The 19,410-nt window shown below is 43.9% G+C and overlaps 2 protein-coding genes across 5 annotated transcripts in view; one reads left to right on the plus strand and one right to left on the minus strand.

Annotated features, from left to right (window-relative positions):
* Positions 1–563, minus strand: part of puc (dual specificity phosphatase puckered) — a 59,148-nt gene extending 58,585 nt beyond the window's left edge. For both annotated transcript variants that reach the window (XM_022071237.2, XM_022071236.2), the window contains exon 1: positions 437–563. In XM_022071237.2, the coding sequence (XP_021926929.2) occupies positions 437–548 (112 nt within the window). In that variant the 5' untranslated portion in view covers positions 549–563. The remainder of the gene's footprint in view (positions 1–436) is intronic.
* Positions 1–19,410, plus strand: part of LOC110833316 (uncharacterized) — a 171,075-nt gene that overhangs the window by 79,721 nt on the left and 71,944 nt on the right. The window contains exon 1 of one of the 3 annotated variants that reach the window (XM_022071233.2): positions 12,259–12,433. The exons of the other annotated variants lie outside the window; for them this stretch is intronic. The gene's annotated coding sequence lies outside the window, so the exon portion shown is untranslated. Of the gene's footprint in view, positions 1–12,258; positions 12,434–19,410 lie in introns of those variants that run through there. 3 annotated transcript variants of the gene reach the window in all.

Here is a 19,410-nt window from a genome sequence, read left to right on the forward strand (position 1 = left end):
TTTGTAACACAAATTAATTTGAATTACATGTTTAAAAGGTTACTCAATAGGTCTGTGGTCTGTACAAAACAGAGATTTGTGTACCTACGGCCCGAGACAAAAACACTATTTTTTTAATTTAGTGTTCTGTCTGACGACAGGTCCATATGAACAGGATCCTTCCATCCTTTTCTCGGACTGGGACCTGTTCATATACGTTCTTGGCAGATGATCCAGAAGTGGTTTGCCATTGCCTTCTTCTGTGTGTGAATGGAGTAATTGTTGGGATGCCACGGAGGAAAACTCCGTGTTGCCTAGACCACGGCCTTGCCCAACACAAGTTATAAATTCGGGCACCCGAGACCCCAGGATTACAAGGCCAGCGTTCTAACCGCTAGACCACCGTGGCTATTATGGTGATAAAAATATTGGTAGTAAAAACTGAGTTTGTATTTACCGAATATCTGAGAAGATTTGAAGAATTCTTCAGCCATCCGTACCTCCAGCGTCCACACTAGGTTTGCTTCTGAGTTAAACTGTAGATGAGTTGTTGTGAGGCGTTGCGCCATTTTGTGTCATAGGCTAGTTCACGTGACCACCCCTTTTTCTGAGTCATGGATAGCTCCGAATTCCAGAAAATCTCGGTTTCCCAACGGCGTGACTCGCGGTCCTCTCCGCGCGAAGTGACCAGAAGATATTTCCCCTGGGGTGCGTAAGAAACTGATTCCTTTGCTTAATCGGAAGAAACCCTCGTTTTAACGTTCAATTACGGTTGGGGGAGGGGGGGGGTCCGTGAAATCGAGGGTTTGTTGAATTTGAATTTCTGTGTTCTGTCTACCCTTGTACGTATCTCCTGACGTGCATCTGCCCACAGCTGTACTCCGCTCTTTGAACACGAGCTTATGTATTGTTCACATCTGTAAATTAAGAAAGTTATTTCTGTGCCTGGTAGCACGCAGGCGGGGGGATACTGTCACGCCAAACATCTATGACGAAAATCGACCAGAATGATAATGACGTCGCTCGTCGTGACGAAACGAGTGACGTGCAGAACAGAGGGTTAGAAAATCTTTGTGAACGTCATCCTTGAAGGGTGGAATAAACAAAGAAGAGAGAATATTAACTGAGAAACAGAGCAAAGAGCGGAGGAAAGGAATATAAATAATTGATAAATGTAAGCGAAAAAGGAAGGAACATTAACGATATTTGTCTTTAATTGTTGATTTTCCTGCTTTATTTCTCTGAACACGAACTTCCCGTAGCTTCCCACCAGCCATTCTGGCTCGCACTTTTGCGTAGGACTCAGGAATCGCGTTATCATTGCGTGCTGCGTGATTGAATTGAACATCCCACGTCACCAGGTCTTAATTTGTCACCGACATTCACTACGTAAATCCCTACAAATACAACGAACTCTCTCAACAGACCTGGACACTGATGTTATTCAGCAAGAAATAGATTCCTGGTTTCAGGGCACGCGACTGTTCTTGGACTCTGTAGCCAGTTGAGTCCACTTCATGTACAGCAGTTCGATTTCCGGCGGAGAAAGAGGATTAATTTTCTATTCAACTCGTGCAGAGAACCACAGGACTCCAGCCAGGGCACCCGGGGCTCATTCGTTCTTCGCGAGTGACCCAGTCGAGGCGCGGTACTTGGACACCGCGGAGACTTCAATTTCTCTTCCAGTTTTGTCCAGTGCGTCTTGAGAAACTCGGCGAAGCACCCCAGATGTCGCCTCGGAAGGCAGGAATAACAGCGGTTCAGTGGCCTCCCGATTGCTCAATGTTCTTTAGTCATCATTTCTTTGCCACGTCTTGATGAATCACGGAGTGAACGCGGCGATGATCGTCATCTGCTTGTGTGACAATTGCCTTGGCCTGCCTTCAGATGCCGCCGCCTTCTTACGGCAGTAAAATGCAGAGGAAGTTGCGGTGATGGCAGGGCACAAGAGTTGCATAGCGAATTTTAACAGGGAAGCGGATTTTAGGCTGAGGAGGAATAAATGGACCGAAGAGGGATGAAGTAACAGGGGGTTGGAAAAAAAAACTGCATAATGCGAAGGTTTAAGATTTGTATTTGTTGTTCATTTCTTTGAGGGATGAGGCAGCATCATTCATGGGGGAACAGAACAGCCACGTACAATTCTGGCTGGAAAACCTCACTAGGATGATCTAGGAATAGATGGGACGTAGTGCTGAAATGGAGAACAACAAGTTAATTGTGAAAAATTTTATTCGTGGGCAGGGGTTTGTTACCGTGACGACGTTACGTGACCCATAAAATCGATCGGACTCCTTATGGATCCAACAGAAACTTTCCATGGAAATTCTGAGTCCCGGTCAGCCATTGTGCGCGTGCCACAGAGGAGACGCTGCCGCATTCCTCCCCGCAGCGTGCCACATTGTTTTGTTGTCACGTTTCCATGGCGATACAGTAACGAGACACACCTAGAAACAACTGAGTAACGCGATGCACTGTTTGACTGTTCGGCGAGACAGGGACAAGGAGCTGACGGATCTAGCAGTGGATTTGCAGTCAGATCTGCCACGGCCTCGTTGTAATTAATTGCAAAGCCTCTGGGACTGTCTGTCTGTCAAGCCTAATGGAAGAGACGTGGAGTACCTTTCCCTCTTGAATAAACCTTCTTCCTGTGATGTAACAGACGGACAGGTGCATTTTCCACGTGTGCCACCAGAAGGGCGAGCACGTGCAGAGGAAAATCGTGTTGTCTGAGTCTGCTGTGATGAGGCGGTCTGACGATAACACTCCCGCTCGTCCGTCAAAAGTTTCTCCTCCAATATTCAAAGTTAATTAAAGAAATCTTATACGTATTTCTCATCTTAATTCGTGCTGTATGTCCTGCCCATTGCTTCCTTTCATATTTGTTGATAAGCACTTGTAACCGTGCCACGGTGGTCTAGCGGTTAGAACGCTGGCCTTGTAATCCTGGGGGTCTCGGGTTCGATTCCCGGCGGTGCCCGAATTTATAACTTGTGTTGGGCAAGGCCGTGGTCTAGGCAACACGGAGTTTTCCTCCGGGGGCTTCCCCGGTTTCTCCATTCACACACAGAAGAAGGCAATGGCAAACCACTTCTGGATCATCTGCCAAGAACGTATATGAACAGGTCCCAGTCCGAGAAAAGGATGGAAGGATCCTGTTCATATGGACCTGTCGTCAGACAGAACACTAAATAAATAATAAAATAAGCACTTGTAAGACTTCACTCTATCGCAACAAAGACAACAACGAACAAAATGAAGATACTGTTGTTGTCTCGATTTAACTGAGGAAATATTTCGTACCCCGAAATCCTAATGTCCTATGGTGTTGGGGATATTGTGACATTTTCTGAAGGCATGAACTTGCTAATTTCGAGTTTTGAAATGCTGATTTGATTTCAAAGCATTACAAAAAAACAACAACAACTGATTGCAGTAGACGTGGGCGAGGCGGCGGACTGTCTGCATCAGTGAACCCGATCAGATCCTATTCCGGTCAAGGTCTCTCTGACTCACGGATCACCCGTGTCTTCTTAGGTACGTGTGAAACAAACGTACCTCCATTTGCATATGTATAGCTTTGCTCTCTGACTCATGGTATTCGTCTCACTGGTAACCATGGAAACGAAGAGTGAAATATCTGAAACACGGAAACTAAAACTGACTGTCGAGTCCTCACATCCTGTGAAATAACTTCATGGAGCAGACTCAATCTTGAGAAGCTAACTGTCGCTCAGCTAGTCAACTCACAATATTTTTATGGAACCTGAAGGTTCATTAGCGTGTTCTCAAAAGCCTGTCATTGGTCCCTGTCGCGAGCCAGACGAATCCAGCACGAGGTACTTTTTGGCCCAAGAACTGAACTTGCCGAAAATCGGGTCTTGGTCGCCCAACCCGTAGCTTATGTAATTGATCCGGCGGCGTTCGGTGTTCACGCTGTGTTTGTTCCTTTCGCATTTTGATGCAAGTATTTGCCTTGCGTTTCGGACAAATGTAAATATGACGGGAAAAGTGTCTTGTGCCCTTGTTGCCCGGTCTGTGTCAGTAGCAGTGCGTCATAGTGAGTCGTGACCTGACTGACACTGAGATAACCTGCCCCGACCCGCACAGCTTGTCTGAAGAAGACATTTCTACAGTTTTTACCAAAGTAGAAGTTTCCTGGAAATCGTGTTTTTTTTGTTTTTGTTTCGCTGGATGCGAACGAATGGACCAACGGGCGATTAATGCAAGGAACTAATTATGTAATTCCAAAGGGTTAAGTCTGGCCGACATAGTGCCTTTTGTCCATTTCACTCCTCCAAACGGCAGGTTTCCACACCAAAATTCTGTGCGTATTTCTCGTTTTCCCGACCCCGAGCTACATGTCTTGCTCAACGCTTCAGTATTCTGCCAGTAAAGTGGATTCCAGAGGCCATACATTATCCTTCTTCACCTGTCTCACCAAAGTGCGTCGTTAATGTTGGATGCGGGCGCCTGGTGAATCACTCCCAGATGAAGTTGTGGTGCCGCACTCTATTAATCACCCCGACACCAGCAGATGTCTCTCGCAGCCAGAAGCTGGATTTGTGTTTAATTACCCCATTTAAATGCACCACCACTCACTGTTACCCCTCTCGAAAGAATTGTATGCGTTTGTACGTATCCTGTTATAATTCCACGACAAAAATAAAAAAAATTGTCCCTGCGAACTTCTGAGGTGGGAGAAACGCTGGCGTATCTGATCTTCAGTGCTTGTGGATTAGATCAGCGGTGACGCTAAGGAGGTATCCGGTTTAAATCTCAGCCGCGTTTCCGTCTATCCGCACTAGCGAGGTTTTCAGGGCCCAGACAAAGCCAATGTAGCACCTTTAAACACACCACGATCATCTCCTACGAAATCCTTACTCCTTCAGCACTCAAGATAATCTGTTCAACGGAGGTGACTGTGTTCGTTTCAACGCTAGTTTTTCCTTGTATTCAAGTTAATTCTTTGTGATGAATGAATGCATTTGTACAGGATCGAAGACTTCCGTTATCTGGGTTGTTGCGCCGTGTAGTCTGGTCGATGAATATTCATCGCCCTGATGACGGAGGCAATATGACCTCTGAAACGTTGGTTAACATCGACCAAACTACACAGCGCAACAACCCAGAAGACGGAAATCTTCATACTCTGATGACGGAGGCAGTATGACCTATGAAACGTTGGTAAACATCGTCCAAACTACACAGCGCAACAACCCAGAAGACAGAAATCTTCATACTCATCGCCCTGATGATGGAGGCAGTATGACCTCTGAAACGTTGGTTAACATCGACCAAACTACACAGCGCAACAACCCAGAAGACGGAAATCTTCATACTCTGATGACGGAGGCAGTATGACCTATGAAACGTTGGTAAACATCGACCAAACTACACAGCGCAACAACCCAGAAGACGGAAATCTTCATACTCTGATGACGGAGGCAGTATGACCTCTGAAACGTTGGTAAACATCGACCAGGCTACACAGCGCAACAACCCAGAAGACAGAAATCTTCATACTCATCGCCCTGATGACGGAGGCAGTATGACCTCTGAAACGTTGGTTAACATTGACCAGACTACACAGCGCAAGAACCCAGAAGACGGAAATCTTCATACTCTGATGACGGAGGCAGTATGACCTCTGAAACGTTGGTTAACATCGACCAGACTACACAGCGCAAGAACCCAGAAGACGGAAATCTTCATACTCTGATGACGGAGGCAGTATGACCTCTGAAACGTTGGTAAACATCGACCAGGCTACACAGCGCAACAACCCAGAAGACAGAAATCTTCATACTCATCGCCCTGATGACGGAGGCAGTATGACCTCTGAAACGTTGGTTAACATCGACCAGACTACACAGCGCAACAACCCAGAAGACAGAAATCTTCATACTCATCGCCCTGATGACGGAGGCAGTATGACCTCCGAAACGTTGGTAAACATCGACCAGACTACACAGCGCAATAACCCAGAAGACGGAAATCTTCATACTCACCGCTGTGAGAACCTCAAGTCTTCATTTGTCGGTCCCCCGGGTGATACGTCAGTTGATGTGGAGAAGCTGTAGAATGATAAGTGACAGCTAAAGCCGAGGTACTCGAAACAAAACCTGTCCCAGTGCCATTTATTTCTTGTCCCGAGCGGTTCCCACATGAACGCACTCGGGCTCGAACCCGGACTTCCTCGGTGGACCGCCCGAGTTATTGCTTGGAGCACCGCAGAAGTGTCTCTGTCAAGTGTTTTTGTGTTACACGAGATGCAGTAGGGTTGGATGTTCACCATCACGTACGCACGTAGCTTAAGATGTGGAGAGTGAAGGGTAGTTTACAGGACCCCAGGGGCATTTTAAACAAGGCCTAATAGAGCGACGGGGGTTAAAATTGCTAATTTAATTCACCCCGCTATTTTATGGTGGGTGGCGCGCCTTAATCCAATCACCATCAGGAAGACGTAATTCAACTTGTTCTGGTTTTTGCACTTTACAAAACACACACACGTACACTCAGAGAGAATCGAAAGTGGACCGATAAGACATTCCTGAAAATCGTCTCGAAAGACCCGAAAATTTTTGGTTGCGGATTGGACGATCGGAGTTTGATTCCCGGCAGGCCGGAAACTTCAACTTCGCCACAGCGTAAAGGCGGGGGCTTTTCTGGTCTCACAGGCCAATGGCCATTGGCTTTATTTAAAACAGGGGTAAAACACTTACCTCAATGTTGTGCCGAATTTAAGAATCCATGGAGCTATACCTCCATATCCTTCTGATTTCATTGATCGCGTTAAAATATCATCTGAGATGCAGAGACAGCATCTGTTGAATCAGCCAGATAGGAAAGTTGTCCTCTTTGGAGGACACTGACGTTCCAAAGGCGTTCTGGATGTCACATGTATTTTAGTTGTGTGATCCGAGCTCAATGTGTTCTAAGCATTACCTCTCTTCTCACTGCAGCGCAACAGTGGCTCCCGTCATGTGGGTTGCCTACCGCCGCGGGAGAAACGCGAAAGAAAGGCCTGTCGATTTAAAATTGCGATGATTTTGTGTGTTTTATAAAAGAAATTAGTTTGTAGCCGAAATAATTTTTAACGCTGGGTTTACGACAGTTTGTTGGCGAAATGCTATTTTTATTTACGTCTTTGTGACGTAGACAGAAAATGGGAACGATTCTACTTGTATTAAAAGTAAAGTTTGTGAACGGGGCCTGGGCATGCAATCGGATCAATCAAGCAGGCGGTGAGTCACTTCACTCGGCCTTGCTCCTGGCTGATATTTCCGCGTTGCCCTTGAAACTCATTAGCTACGGAGCCATTTCCTACAACACGGGAGGCAAACACGTCATTATAATAAATGCCAGCCTCCAAAATTATCGTGGCAAGGCATTATGGGAACTGATAATCAAGACAAGGCTGAACATCGACCCGTGCGCAGAGTAGGTCACGACAGAACACAAGAACTTGCGTGCTGGCCTCTTCAGCTATTGACCACTTTATTTCCATAGCAACGCAGAAGGGCTTGTAACCCGCGCGCGTACCGACTGGCATTTCTCTGTGATCGTGACGTCACTTTAATCGCAGATTCAGTTTATTTATGTATTTATTTATTACATTTTGTGTAGTTGTTTTTCGGGCAGAAACGACGGTAGGCAGAAACATTGGGATGTTTTCTCGTGTGCATTGAAACATTTTTGGAATGAAAGGTGTAGGACTTGTGTTCAACCACAATTTTGGTTTTGGTTTAAAATTATTTTCTTTATTGTATTTTAATTTTTATTTCTTTAATTAAAATTAAGAAGACAAGAGACAAGTATAAATATCGTACTCTCATGCAGCCAGATGGAAATTTTGGGCGTATTATTTCGTCTACAAATGAAAATACTGAACAGAATAACATCTGCAGTTGAAACAACGACATCAAACCATCCAATAATCAACTGCAGTAGTAGTTCTTAACACGGGCGCTTTAGTGAATCAGCACCGTCCCACTGGCTTGGCTTGCCTTGGCTCTCGGGCCACATATTACACACTCGGATGTGACATGTTGTTTGAGGTCACGCGATTACGGTCGGCCATGTTCGGTTTCCTTGGAAACTGAGTCATCACTGTCCTGTCTGGGGGTCGAACCCAACACGAGTGAACACGCATAGATTCAATCCTTCCATGTTACTGACGTGCAAATGCAGAACGAATGAGAGAAAAGAGATTCTGGAAATTGACTGTGACCTCCATCTACCAGCGTCGCCACCAGCAGCACCTCTGCTACCTGAAGCCGGCTTAACTAAAGCCAACCACAGGCACGACCTCACACTTGCCAAGTGAGATTTCAGGCTCTCGTGTTGGCCGTGTAGTCTCCGAGAAGCCCACTTCCTCCCTGATGATGGAAGCAATGAGCACTTACGAAACATCGGCGAGACAGAACGTGCATCTGAAATGTCAACCGGTTTTTACAATACAAGAAGACGGTCTTGCTTGCTAAGTGGACGGCAGGTAACGGGAAGTGTCCAGGATTATAATATTTTGTCCAGAAACGTTTCCTGCATTTTAATGGTCATCTGTGCAACTTACAGTTTTTCTACGTCTTTTCCGATGTTCTGCTAAGACGCTGCCTTGTAGATGGACGTTGCGCGTTATGGTTGGGACTCTCGGATGCATACGCCGGCCACTACTGCATCGGCTGATAACATCCCGGAGGTTATCTGCAGTCATGACTCACAATGCGTTAAGATAAACAGTGACGAAGAGTCACACTGCCCTTCAGTTTAATAGCCGGGACCTTATTTATGTGACTTCCTGATTCGTTTTCCTCTTTACAAATTCAGATTTTGATGACGTCGTGTGGTCTCTGGGCGATACTCTTAAGTCAGCGGCCGAGTTTGCGGTCACATCGCAACAGCCAACGAGAGAATATTTCGGAAATTCCTCAACAAAGTTTAACAAAACCCGGATTGAACGTCATTAAATAAGTACCGATGTTGCCATGGCAACGATCTTACCCTGGGTATGAAAGGAACTCAGTTACAGAGGCACTTGATATAAACAAATGAACGAAGGAAGATAAGGAATTAAAAATAATGAAAATACAGACGTAAAGAAAGCCAGAAAATAGTGGAATAAAACGTGTCGGAAAGGAATTTGGAACAAGTTGCATGAGTCTGATAACAGACGCGGGTGTGCCTGTTGGTAGCAAAGAGTTGAATCATGGCAAGCGTTGACACACCTCGGGAAGATTATCTGACATGATTCGCTTCCCTTTCTGAATCATCCTTGCACAGAAAGGCTACATTAAAAGTGGGACAGGAGATTGTCTCCTGCCTTGGATGCTGATGTGAAACTACAAGCGTATCGTACTTATTCCTTGTCATTGCCAATGGAAGTCTGCTTAATAACTTTTGGAAGAACTGCTTAAGAAAATTCAGAGGAATATGTCATCTTCATTGTAATTTATACCCTGAAGGAGGAGGCTGTATGTTCCTCCGGAAGGTGATGATCCGGTAGACTCAAATTTTTCATTTTCGTTGTCCTGAAAACTAAAGTCTGATAAATTATGTTGTCGTTGGGGTGCACGGAAATACAGCCGTCGGTATTTGGGGACCGACGGGCTGCCTGAGGGACAACAGAAGGAGAATGGATGTCTCCAGGCACATGCCTGCCCTCACAGACAGTTCTTCTTCTCTTTAAGGCGAGTAACTTCTCTCGTATCAGGTCGATCCAAACGTGTGAGTCATCCAGGATAGAAAAGACAGGGAGTTTGTAGTCTGGTTTCCGTCCGAGACGATGACCAGGCGCGTTTTTAACAACGGAGAAAACAAATTTCCTCCCCCGTGGTCTCAGCCTCCATACAGCTGCCTTATAGTCATTTTATGGCCAGTCACAGAACGATAGGACTTAGGCAAAAAGATGGCGCCAGGCGTTCTTTACACGAAGTGTTATAAAAGCCTGATGGAAATAGCCTGTCTATCCGAAAATTGAGCAGGTAAGAACCCGGACTTGCATTTGGAATGTGTCTGGTTTGGGATACTGGGACCGAAACTTGAAGTAGGGCACGACCGACTTCGTTTTAAATACGGTAAGAAGAACAAGAAGAAGAATGGCTTCTTCGATGTCGCGTCGCGTTGACTCTCGGAAACCGACCGGCGTTTGAGACGTCCGCGCGGCCTCCGTCGTCAGATTGAGGCTGTTTGAGAAAAGGACGCTGAGGGGAAGAGGGTTGAAGTGACAGGAGACTGGAGAAAACTGCGTAATGAGGGGTTTCATAGTTTTTATTTTTCGACTAATATTACTGGGATGATCATATCGAGGGTGATGAGATTGGCGAGGCATGCAGCTCGCATGGGGATAAAATATGCGATTTTAAAATTTTGGCTTAGAAATCCAGCAGGGAAATATGTGACGGGGGCTCGAAACTATGGATAGCTTTGAAAAGAACCGTGAAACACACATACGTACTCTGCGTGTCTCCATCTTCTCCTTTACAGGAGGTTGGCGACATATTATGAAGAGGATCCTTCCATCCTTTTCTCGGACTGGGACCTGTTCTTGGCAGATGATCCAGAAGTGGTTTGCCATTGCCTTCTTCTGTGTGTGAATGGAGTAATTGTTGGGATGCCACGGAGGAAAACTCCGTGTTGCCTAGACCACGGCCTTGCCCAACACAAGTTATAAATCCGGGCACCGCCGGGAATCGAACCCGAGACCCCCAGGATCACAAGGCCAGCGTCGTGTTTCCACAGCAACAACAAATTTCTTGATGCGTCAGCAACGCTAGGCCGGGCGTTTGCTTAACGGTCGGTCTGCGACCTCGTAGGAAAATGAATGTTGCGTTGTTAGGATCTTCGGAAGTGAACTTCAATTCCAGTGCTGACTGCCTCGCTGGCCATGAGGCCGTGTCCTTCCTGATCCTGGCGTCCTTGCGTGTTATCCACGCCCAGAGTGTCGGTCGCCGGTAAGCTAAAAGCCTGCAGGGGGGCGGAGGTAGATATATATATATATATATATATATATATATATATATATATATATATATATGCAGCATTTCTTTGTTTCTTTCATTTCCTTCTGCTTCTATTTCCTTGGTTCATTTTTCCGTTCTTTATTTATAATTTTTTCGTCCTGCATAAACCGAACGCCGACCGTCCACTCGGACTCAGCTGCTAGAATGAAAAACAGCTGTCACGTGGTTTGCTTCGACATCTTTTGAATGCAGTGGTAACTTTTTTTTACGCGTTTACTCATAATGTGTATTCTCAGAATAAACGGAGATTGGAGATGGCTGTCCTCTGGGTTGCAGTGCCACGTAGTCTGGTAGAAGTTTTGCAACCCAGAGGACAGCCATCTTCGGACTCATCGCCGTAAAAACTTCAAATCCTATAAAGAGATTGCAGACAATCGATAGGTACCCAGGACTTGATTCGCAAAGCCACCGTCTCTTGTTTTAAATATGTATCCCGAAATAGCGAGAATTCTAGTCCACATCTGCAGCGCTGACATACTGCTCATGCGCAGACAACTCAGGTAATAAAATATCAGTTCTGGGACAGCGATGAGTCACCTCGGTATAATGGTCTCGTCGCGTGCGTTGCCCTACATTCAACTTCCTGTACACTGCAGACAGGTCTGGTATTCTTCCCGCCATCTGTAGAGCAACTTTCAAAATATTACGGGACCACGAGCCGTGAAGTCTTAACCTTTATGTTGGCTGCAGATACATGATCAGTTTCATGTTCTCACCGTTTTACTAAACAGAACCAAGGACGTAAAAGAAATCCTTGCTTCTGCGGGGAATCGAACAGGATGAATGCGAATTTCTTTCATATTAGACTGAATGGTAGCTTTCGAAACACGGATGCATCAACTGTTGTGGTCGCTTTCTTGTCTACCATCATCTACAACTTGAGGAATCCTTCTGTTAGAACATTTCGTATTTGAAATTCGCGCGAATAGGTGCAACTAGATGGCAGCATTATCGATGTGTACTGTACCGCTGTCGTGGCCACTGCTAGAACTACTAGGAATATTTGTAATAGTACGCAGAATGTGCGCTGGATGCCAGTATTGATCGCAACACCAAAAAATCAAAATGTGCTAAATTTATTCATATTAATGTTCCATAATATCATAAAACTGAAATATGGAGGCATGCATTTATTCATTTCATTATATTTGTTCAGAGATGAATAATATAGATGTATTTTAAGTTCTACCTGCGCTTCTCTGTTGTTTCGACTAGTCGAACGATGCGACATTCAGTTGTTTGACGTTGAGCGGGCGTTCAAGATGGATCCGTGAAAATAATCTCCAGTCGTTGGTTGTTAGAAAGAGAATAGTTTATTGGTTTGTTTAATCGATGAGATGATTTGTGTTAAAAAAGTGAAGTGTGTGTCATTGTCTGTGATTAATTTTTGTGAATATACTATAATTAACAACATCCTGGATCAAGATGTAAAGGTATGATTCTCAACTATATGTTTCTAACAGCTTTCATAGCCTCAAATATTTATTTAGTTGTGTTAAAAAGGGGACTAGGCCTGTATGACTGAAGTTTTTATAATATTTCACAAGAATTTATTTGTTGATAATACTTTTAGAGAGTATGGGTATCGACGGGTTGGTTACTGAAAGTGATTGGGTCATAAACCAAGCAGTCGCCTCCATCCAATGATAAGATTGAGACTCCCTGGAGCGATTCCTCCATCCTCGGTATACACATACATCTTTATTACATTCCATGGATCCATAAGTTAGTCAGATGACAATAGGATGTAGAATAAGTCATAATAATACAAATACATGTCATACTATTATATAAATGTCACAAAAATACAAACAAAGGGTTCACATGAAGTAGAGATAAGTTACAAATAAATCCACCCATTATATACAATAGATAAATTATGATTTACTTGTAAACATTAGAAATTCATCGACAGAGTAAAAGGAGTGTGTAATTAAGTATCTTTTTAATGCTACTTTAAATTATGCCTTTTTATTTACAAGACTTGTGAGATTTGATGGTAGACTGTTGAAAATTTTGATCCCTGCATAATATGCACTCTTCTGAAAACATGAGAGGTTAACAATTGGTCTATGAAGCTGATTTTTGTTCCTTGTGTTGACACTGTGTATAGCAGAATTAGTTTGAAAATGTTCTTGGTTATTTACAATAAAGTTCATTAATGAGAATATGTATTCACATGGAAGAGCTAAGATCTGTAATCTCTTAAACAGACTTCTACATGAATTTCTAGGTTTTACACCAGCCAATAATCTAACAATTTTCTTTTGTAAAGTGAATATCTTTTTGATGTTTGATGAATTTCCCCCCAAAATTATTCCATATTTCATTAAAGAATATTAATTTTGTGGTTCTTCATGAATCACAGAGATAAACTGAATTTTAATTTTCTGCTTGTTTCTGTAATAAAATAATAATTTACGAGGGAAATTGTAATATTAACATTTACACTTTTGATGAAATATTACTAAGCAGAATGGGCGGGAATGTAGCACACGTAGGAGAGATGGAAATTGCACAGAGAATTTTAGTCAAGAAGTGATGGGAAGAGACCACTTGGGGCACCTAGACTCAGAAGTGAAGATAATAATTAAGTGATCTTGAAGGATTAATCCGTGAGGATTTAAACTGTAATCAAGTGGTTTAGGATACTGTCCATTGACGAGCTCTTGTGAATTCTTTAATGTAATCATCATTTTCATGACTGTGTTCACAAGAGCCCCAGCCACACCATCCCATACTATTTCTATAATATCCTTCCATCTACAGCTAGGTCCTCCAAGTGGTCTCTTACTTTCATGTTGTATACATCTCTCATTTCTCCATGAATTGTGTTTTTCTGCATTTGATTACGCAAATAATATTTGGCAGAGTATAAATGATGGGGGGGGGGGGTGTATGAGCCGGGATAGCTCAGTCAGTATAGTGACTAGCTACGGGCTGGACGACCGGGGTTCGATCCCCGACGGGGGCAGATGATTTTTCCTCTAGCCTCTTCGTCCAGACCGGCTCTGGGGTCCACCCAGCCTCCTCTACAATGGGTACCGGGGTCCTTTCCCGGGGGTAAAGCCGGCCGGGGCGTGATGCTGACCACTCACCCCCATCTAGTGCCGAGGTCAAGGAAGAGAGGAGCTATACCTCCACTCACCCCAAGCGCCTACATGGCGTATAGTGGGACAAACTTTACTTACTTACAAATGATGGGGCCACTCAACGACGATAAGTGCTGATACTTCTTTTGTGTTTGCATTCCTCATTTCTTGTTAGGAAGTTGGCCTCTTTATTCCTGACTGACAATATTAGGAACAATTACCTTTTGAGTTTTTAAAAATCTCAGAATTAGTTTCTGTTTTTATTTTGAGAATTTTGTTCTACGTTCGTTTAGATTCTTTAATTTGCATATATAAACGTGATAATCCTAATCAGTAAAATCTTCTCGGGCCATCAGCGGCGTCAACTGGTTACCGTAGTAAACCGACGTTTCGGGAACCAGAAACAAAAGTCTCAAATCCTATATTAAAGAGGATGTAGTTTGGAGACTTTAATACTATTAACCTCACACCACAACAAAGGGGAACGAAGCTCCACACGTGGTAAAATGTTAAGTAACGGTTCTGATATTCATTACCAGGTGGCAGAACGTGCAATGATGTGGTTGTTTCAGGTTGAGCTTTGGGGTGGGATGTGAGCTTTTTCGCTGCGTGTGTTAATGACGAAGTGGATCGATGCACGATGTTTTAAGGAACTGTCCCAGTATTTGCTAAGAGAAATTCGAGGAAGATGGAAAAATGTGAATATAGCCGGCATCTTAACTGGGATTAAAACCCGGGTTTTCGAGTTTAAAAACCATTCAACGTCGACCTTTGATAGCACGTTGTAATAGGCCACGTTGAAAGCACGAGGAGTCCTGTTTCTGCCTTGCAAGAGACCGAGTGAACTCAAGAGCGATCAATTTAAATAGTTCCACTTGATTATGCTTGCGGTTGACAGGCAGGCCCTGGTATCAAGGAAGCCGTCTTGATGAGTTTGAATGCGATGCGTGTCTGGAGGCATTGGATACATTTCCGGTCTTTTGAGCGCAACTTTAAATTGTGCCACGGAGCACGCAGACTCTCGAGTAAAACTTGAGTAGAACTTCTTGGTAGTTGTCTCCTCTGTCACAAAATCCCCGGAGGCTTAGTGAAATATTTATTGTTAATTAAATTTTAATACTTTACACACTTCGTTTATGAGTTTGGCGAGACATAAATTACACACGGCGCGGTCACTTGAATTGTTATGGTAGCTGCTAAATGCAACAAGGACATACGTCGTAGTGACTGTTTTATGACGCTTGTTTAACTCAGTGTGAAATTAAAGTTTTGATATAAACTTAAATACAGACCAGCTATGTAGTCACTGCAATAACTAATGAAAATGTGTGGATATTACTAAGGTATCTTCGAGTTTATTTTAATTCCATGTCGTTATGTTGTTCATGATCGTAATATAAGTCTCGCTTGATAACAAGCAATTTTGTTCTAAAATAACACCGATAGTTTATTTTATTGTGTTTTATGGTATTTGAATTTTGTAGGTATCACAGAGTAAAAAAAGTCATGGTATAAACACTTAACCTGGCGTTCGGTGTTATGATAGTGAAATCTAAAAGGTAAGGATAATAAGAATAAGGATAATATCGTTTAACAAAACTATTTAATTTTGGTGGGAAATTTTGTGGCAAAATCAAGAAAATTACTGGGGGGAAAAGGCACCAACTCTTACAGCAGAGTGGTAACTACTCTAACATTTAGTAAGCATGCATTTTGCCCACAGAGTGTATTTATGGGTTTTATATGATTCTCAGAATAAGCAGAGGTTATTTCGATTTGATCGTTGTAATTGGAGATTTTTTGTGTTTTATTTGAGGTACGGACTTCGTGATTCAGTGGGCCAATAAGGCAATTGCAGTTTACAGATGAAGCAGTTGGCCGCTGTCACTTTCTTTGATGAAAGGGCACGTAACTCGGCTCTTGAGTCTGAAGTGTTGTATTCGAATCTCGCCGCTGGCAGTGCATGCTGCAGACAAGAGAAGTGATTGAGTTCCTCTCACCTCCTGACAAAGGAGGCTTCGGTGTTGTGTTTTTGTCGCCTTGGAAACGAATACACTGATAACATATTCTGATCCTGTCTCAAGCTTTTGTGTTTATTACGACTAATTCAGCGGTCCGTTCTAAGTAACTGTGTACGGGTATCTTAATAAAATATGGACGGAAGTGACTCGCGCTCGTTTCCAGTGGCGGATTAAGATATTAATGGCCTCTGTTGCCAGTGACTTGATTTCCCATTTGAGGAAGGCTGATTCCTAGAACAAAGCGAGATAACACCTGGATTTCAGAAACTGTCTCACCCGTTTTACACACACAGACACGTGTTTTGAAGTTGTTGCCAAGAAATCTCTGTATTTGGGTGTTGCGTCTCGGAAGCCTATTGAAACTTGCCCAGACTGTACCTCACGCGACCAGACTACAGAAATAGAAACAGTGCATCAGTTTGCGTGTCCAGGAAGTGTCGTATTCGATCGGGTTACTCGCCTCGATCTACCTTCTGATCGGGATTTTGTCCTGCCTGCTGGATCCTTCGCGATTTTTCTGTTTGACGGCGAATGTGTCAGCACTGACAGAATAACTGAAGGGCCGACACGTGGGCATTTCTCCCTCTTTTCATCTTCGTTTCTTTCCTTTTCAGTCCTTCATTTCCTGGTGTTTTATTTCTTCCTCTATTTATTTATTTTTCCGCACACAGGTTGGCCAAAAAGAAACTTTGATGTCTCAGTTGCAGTGGTCATTTTGAGCACTTACCGAGTGCAAGTAAAGTAAAGTAACGTTTGTCCCACTATACGCCATGTAGGCGTTTGGGGGGAGTGGAGGTATAGCTCCTCTCTTCCTTGACCTCGGCACTAGATGGGGGTGAGTGGTCAGCATCACGCCCCGGCCGGCTTTACCCCCGGGAAAGGACCCCGGTACCCATTGTAGAGGAGGCTGGGTGGGCCCCAGAGGCTAGAGGAAAAATCCTCTGCCCCCGTCGGGGATCGAACCCCGGTCGTCGAGCCCGTAGCTAGTCACTATACTGACTGAGCTATCCCGGCTCATACCGAGTGCAAGTGATTTAGTTTATTAAAATGTATTTATTTCATTCATTGAATGTTTGTGTATATCTTTTTGGGACACCTTGTACTTACTGGAAGACAGTAACCTGCCTGTACTGAGGACGCGTCTCCTTACAAAATCGCGAATAATCGATTTCCTTTGTTTGATCTACAACACTTGATCCATGCATGGCCTTCTGTAAACTGAGTTTGCGACTAGTCGAATCAGTGTGGAACGAAGTTTTATACAGCGTGATAACCAAGGGATATACATTCTTCTACACGTGAATCTACCAGAAGAAATCGAATTCTTGTCCACACTTTGCTCTTGGCGGCATTCTCGGAATTCCTGTGGTGTGGGAATTTTGTTGTCGTTGACGTAGGTGGAAGAGAATCCGGATGTACGGCGGGGAGAGTGCTTCTAGCCGCCAAGGGAATTATTGCGGGTCGCGTATCGAGTTCCAGCGACTTCCGTTTTACCCCCGGATGATTATTCGGAGATATTACCGGCGGGAGGCTCCTTCACTGTCGGGGGCTTTGCAGTCTTCGCTGATGCTGTTTCGGACAGCGGGTGGAGTTTACCTTACCGGCGTTTTGTGATAAATCTGAGGCAGTGTTTTGAGAACTTTGAAAAAATTTCCTAATAATATACCAGGTTGATGCGCTGTCGTGTAGTCTCATAGAAATTGACCGATGCTTCAGGGGAATTAGTACCTATATCATGAGGGCGATCTGATGATGGCGGCAAAAAAGCCCCTCCGAAACATCGGTTAAAGTCTACTAGACTACACGGATCAACAACCCAAAACACAGACGTCTTCATATGCGCAGGTGTGAGAACCTCGTATCTCACTTACCAAAATTTCGATCTGAGAAACATGTTTACGGCGCACGGGAAAATCTGGAAAAACGTACAAAGGAACTGAAGATAGCACTTGGGGTAACCTAGTTGTAGATGGAAAGACAATATTAAAATTGATCTTGAAGAAACTGAGTGGGAGGATGCCATATGGACTCTTCTGTCTCAGGGTACGGACCAGTGGCTGGCTAGCGGAGCGTCTATCAGCTTCTAAAAAAGGAGTCTGCTCCATGGAACTCGTTATTCATTACCGTAGTATCTGTCTAGGTACGTTACAGGCCAGTCAACATTTAAAGAGGAGTTAGTGTCATAATTTCTTTCCAGAAGTAAGTGGGTAAGGAACATTTCATTTCGGAATGTTGGTATGCTGAACTGAATCAGCCCTCTACATGATTCCAGTCGGAAGATAATGCCATTATCTGCTCTTTTACTCGCTCGAGTGGAGTCACTTTCATTGATGAAAGGGCGCGTGTGTTACCTCGGCCCTTGAAATCTAGAGTTCGTATCTTGCTGCTGGCAGAGTTTGCTGCAGACACGGGAGGTAATTGAATTATTCTCTTTGTTCTGGTTGCCTTGGAAACGAAGTAGGCGATATATTTGGATCTGAGGTTCTCACGGCCGTGAAGATGTTCATGTTAGTCCTCAGGGTTGTAACGCCACGTGAACTTATAGGTGGATACCTACATCTTGCAGGAATTGTACTAACGTCAGTCCTGAAGATGAAGGCGGTATGTTCCTCCTGCGGTGACAGAACGGATGTGTTATTTTCCTGTTTCTTTCTCCTCACGTCACTTTCAGACCAAGACAGTGATGGTAGAAAAATATTAAAATAAATTTTGGACGAATGAGATGAAGTTTTGGGACTAATTAAACTGGCTAAGGACAGGGTCCATTAGCGTTGTATTGTGAACCTTGGCGTTCTGGCGTAAGTTATTAGGAAAGTTTTATGGCCATCTGAGCGACTGTCAGTTTTTCAGCGCTGTGTTGTGGAGTCCTGATGCACTTCAGACACGGATTTCTTATGATGTCATCTGTCGGTGTCTTAGCAACACGTTGCGTGCTCATAAACAGACTAAACTTTCTTAGAATTAATTACCTCTGCTGTGGAAATCTGTTGACGAAAACATGTTAATTAGAGTAAACATCGGTAACTAATTTCTTCTCGGGATGGATTTCTTGGAATCAGTAAGCAGGGAAATCGCTTCGAATTATATTTGCACAGGGCAACTCTTTGGAGCGAAATGTTACTTTTTGTTGCGTGAAAGAGCGGACTTACGGCGCAGTGATCACCACAATGTCCGTGCCTGTGTGTCCCGAAATAACTTTTGGACATTTTCTGAACATTTATCACTGTTACCCCAGAAGTGTGTCATATGGGCCTATCTGCAAAAATGACTAGCCACGGGATTGACAATCGGAGTTCG

Source organism: Zootermopsis nevadensis, unplaced genomic scaffold (genome assembly GCF_977971745.1).
Source record: "Zootermopsis nevadensis isolate Lab colony 2312 unplaced genomic scaffold, Znev_1.0 Znev_ptg000012l, whole genome shotgun sequence".
NCBI lineage: Eukaryota > Metazoa > Arthropoda > Insecta > Blattodea > Termopsidae > Zootermopsis > Zootermopsis nevadensis.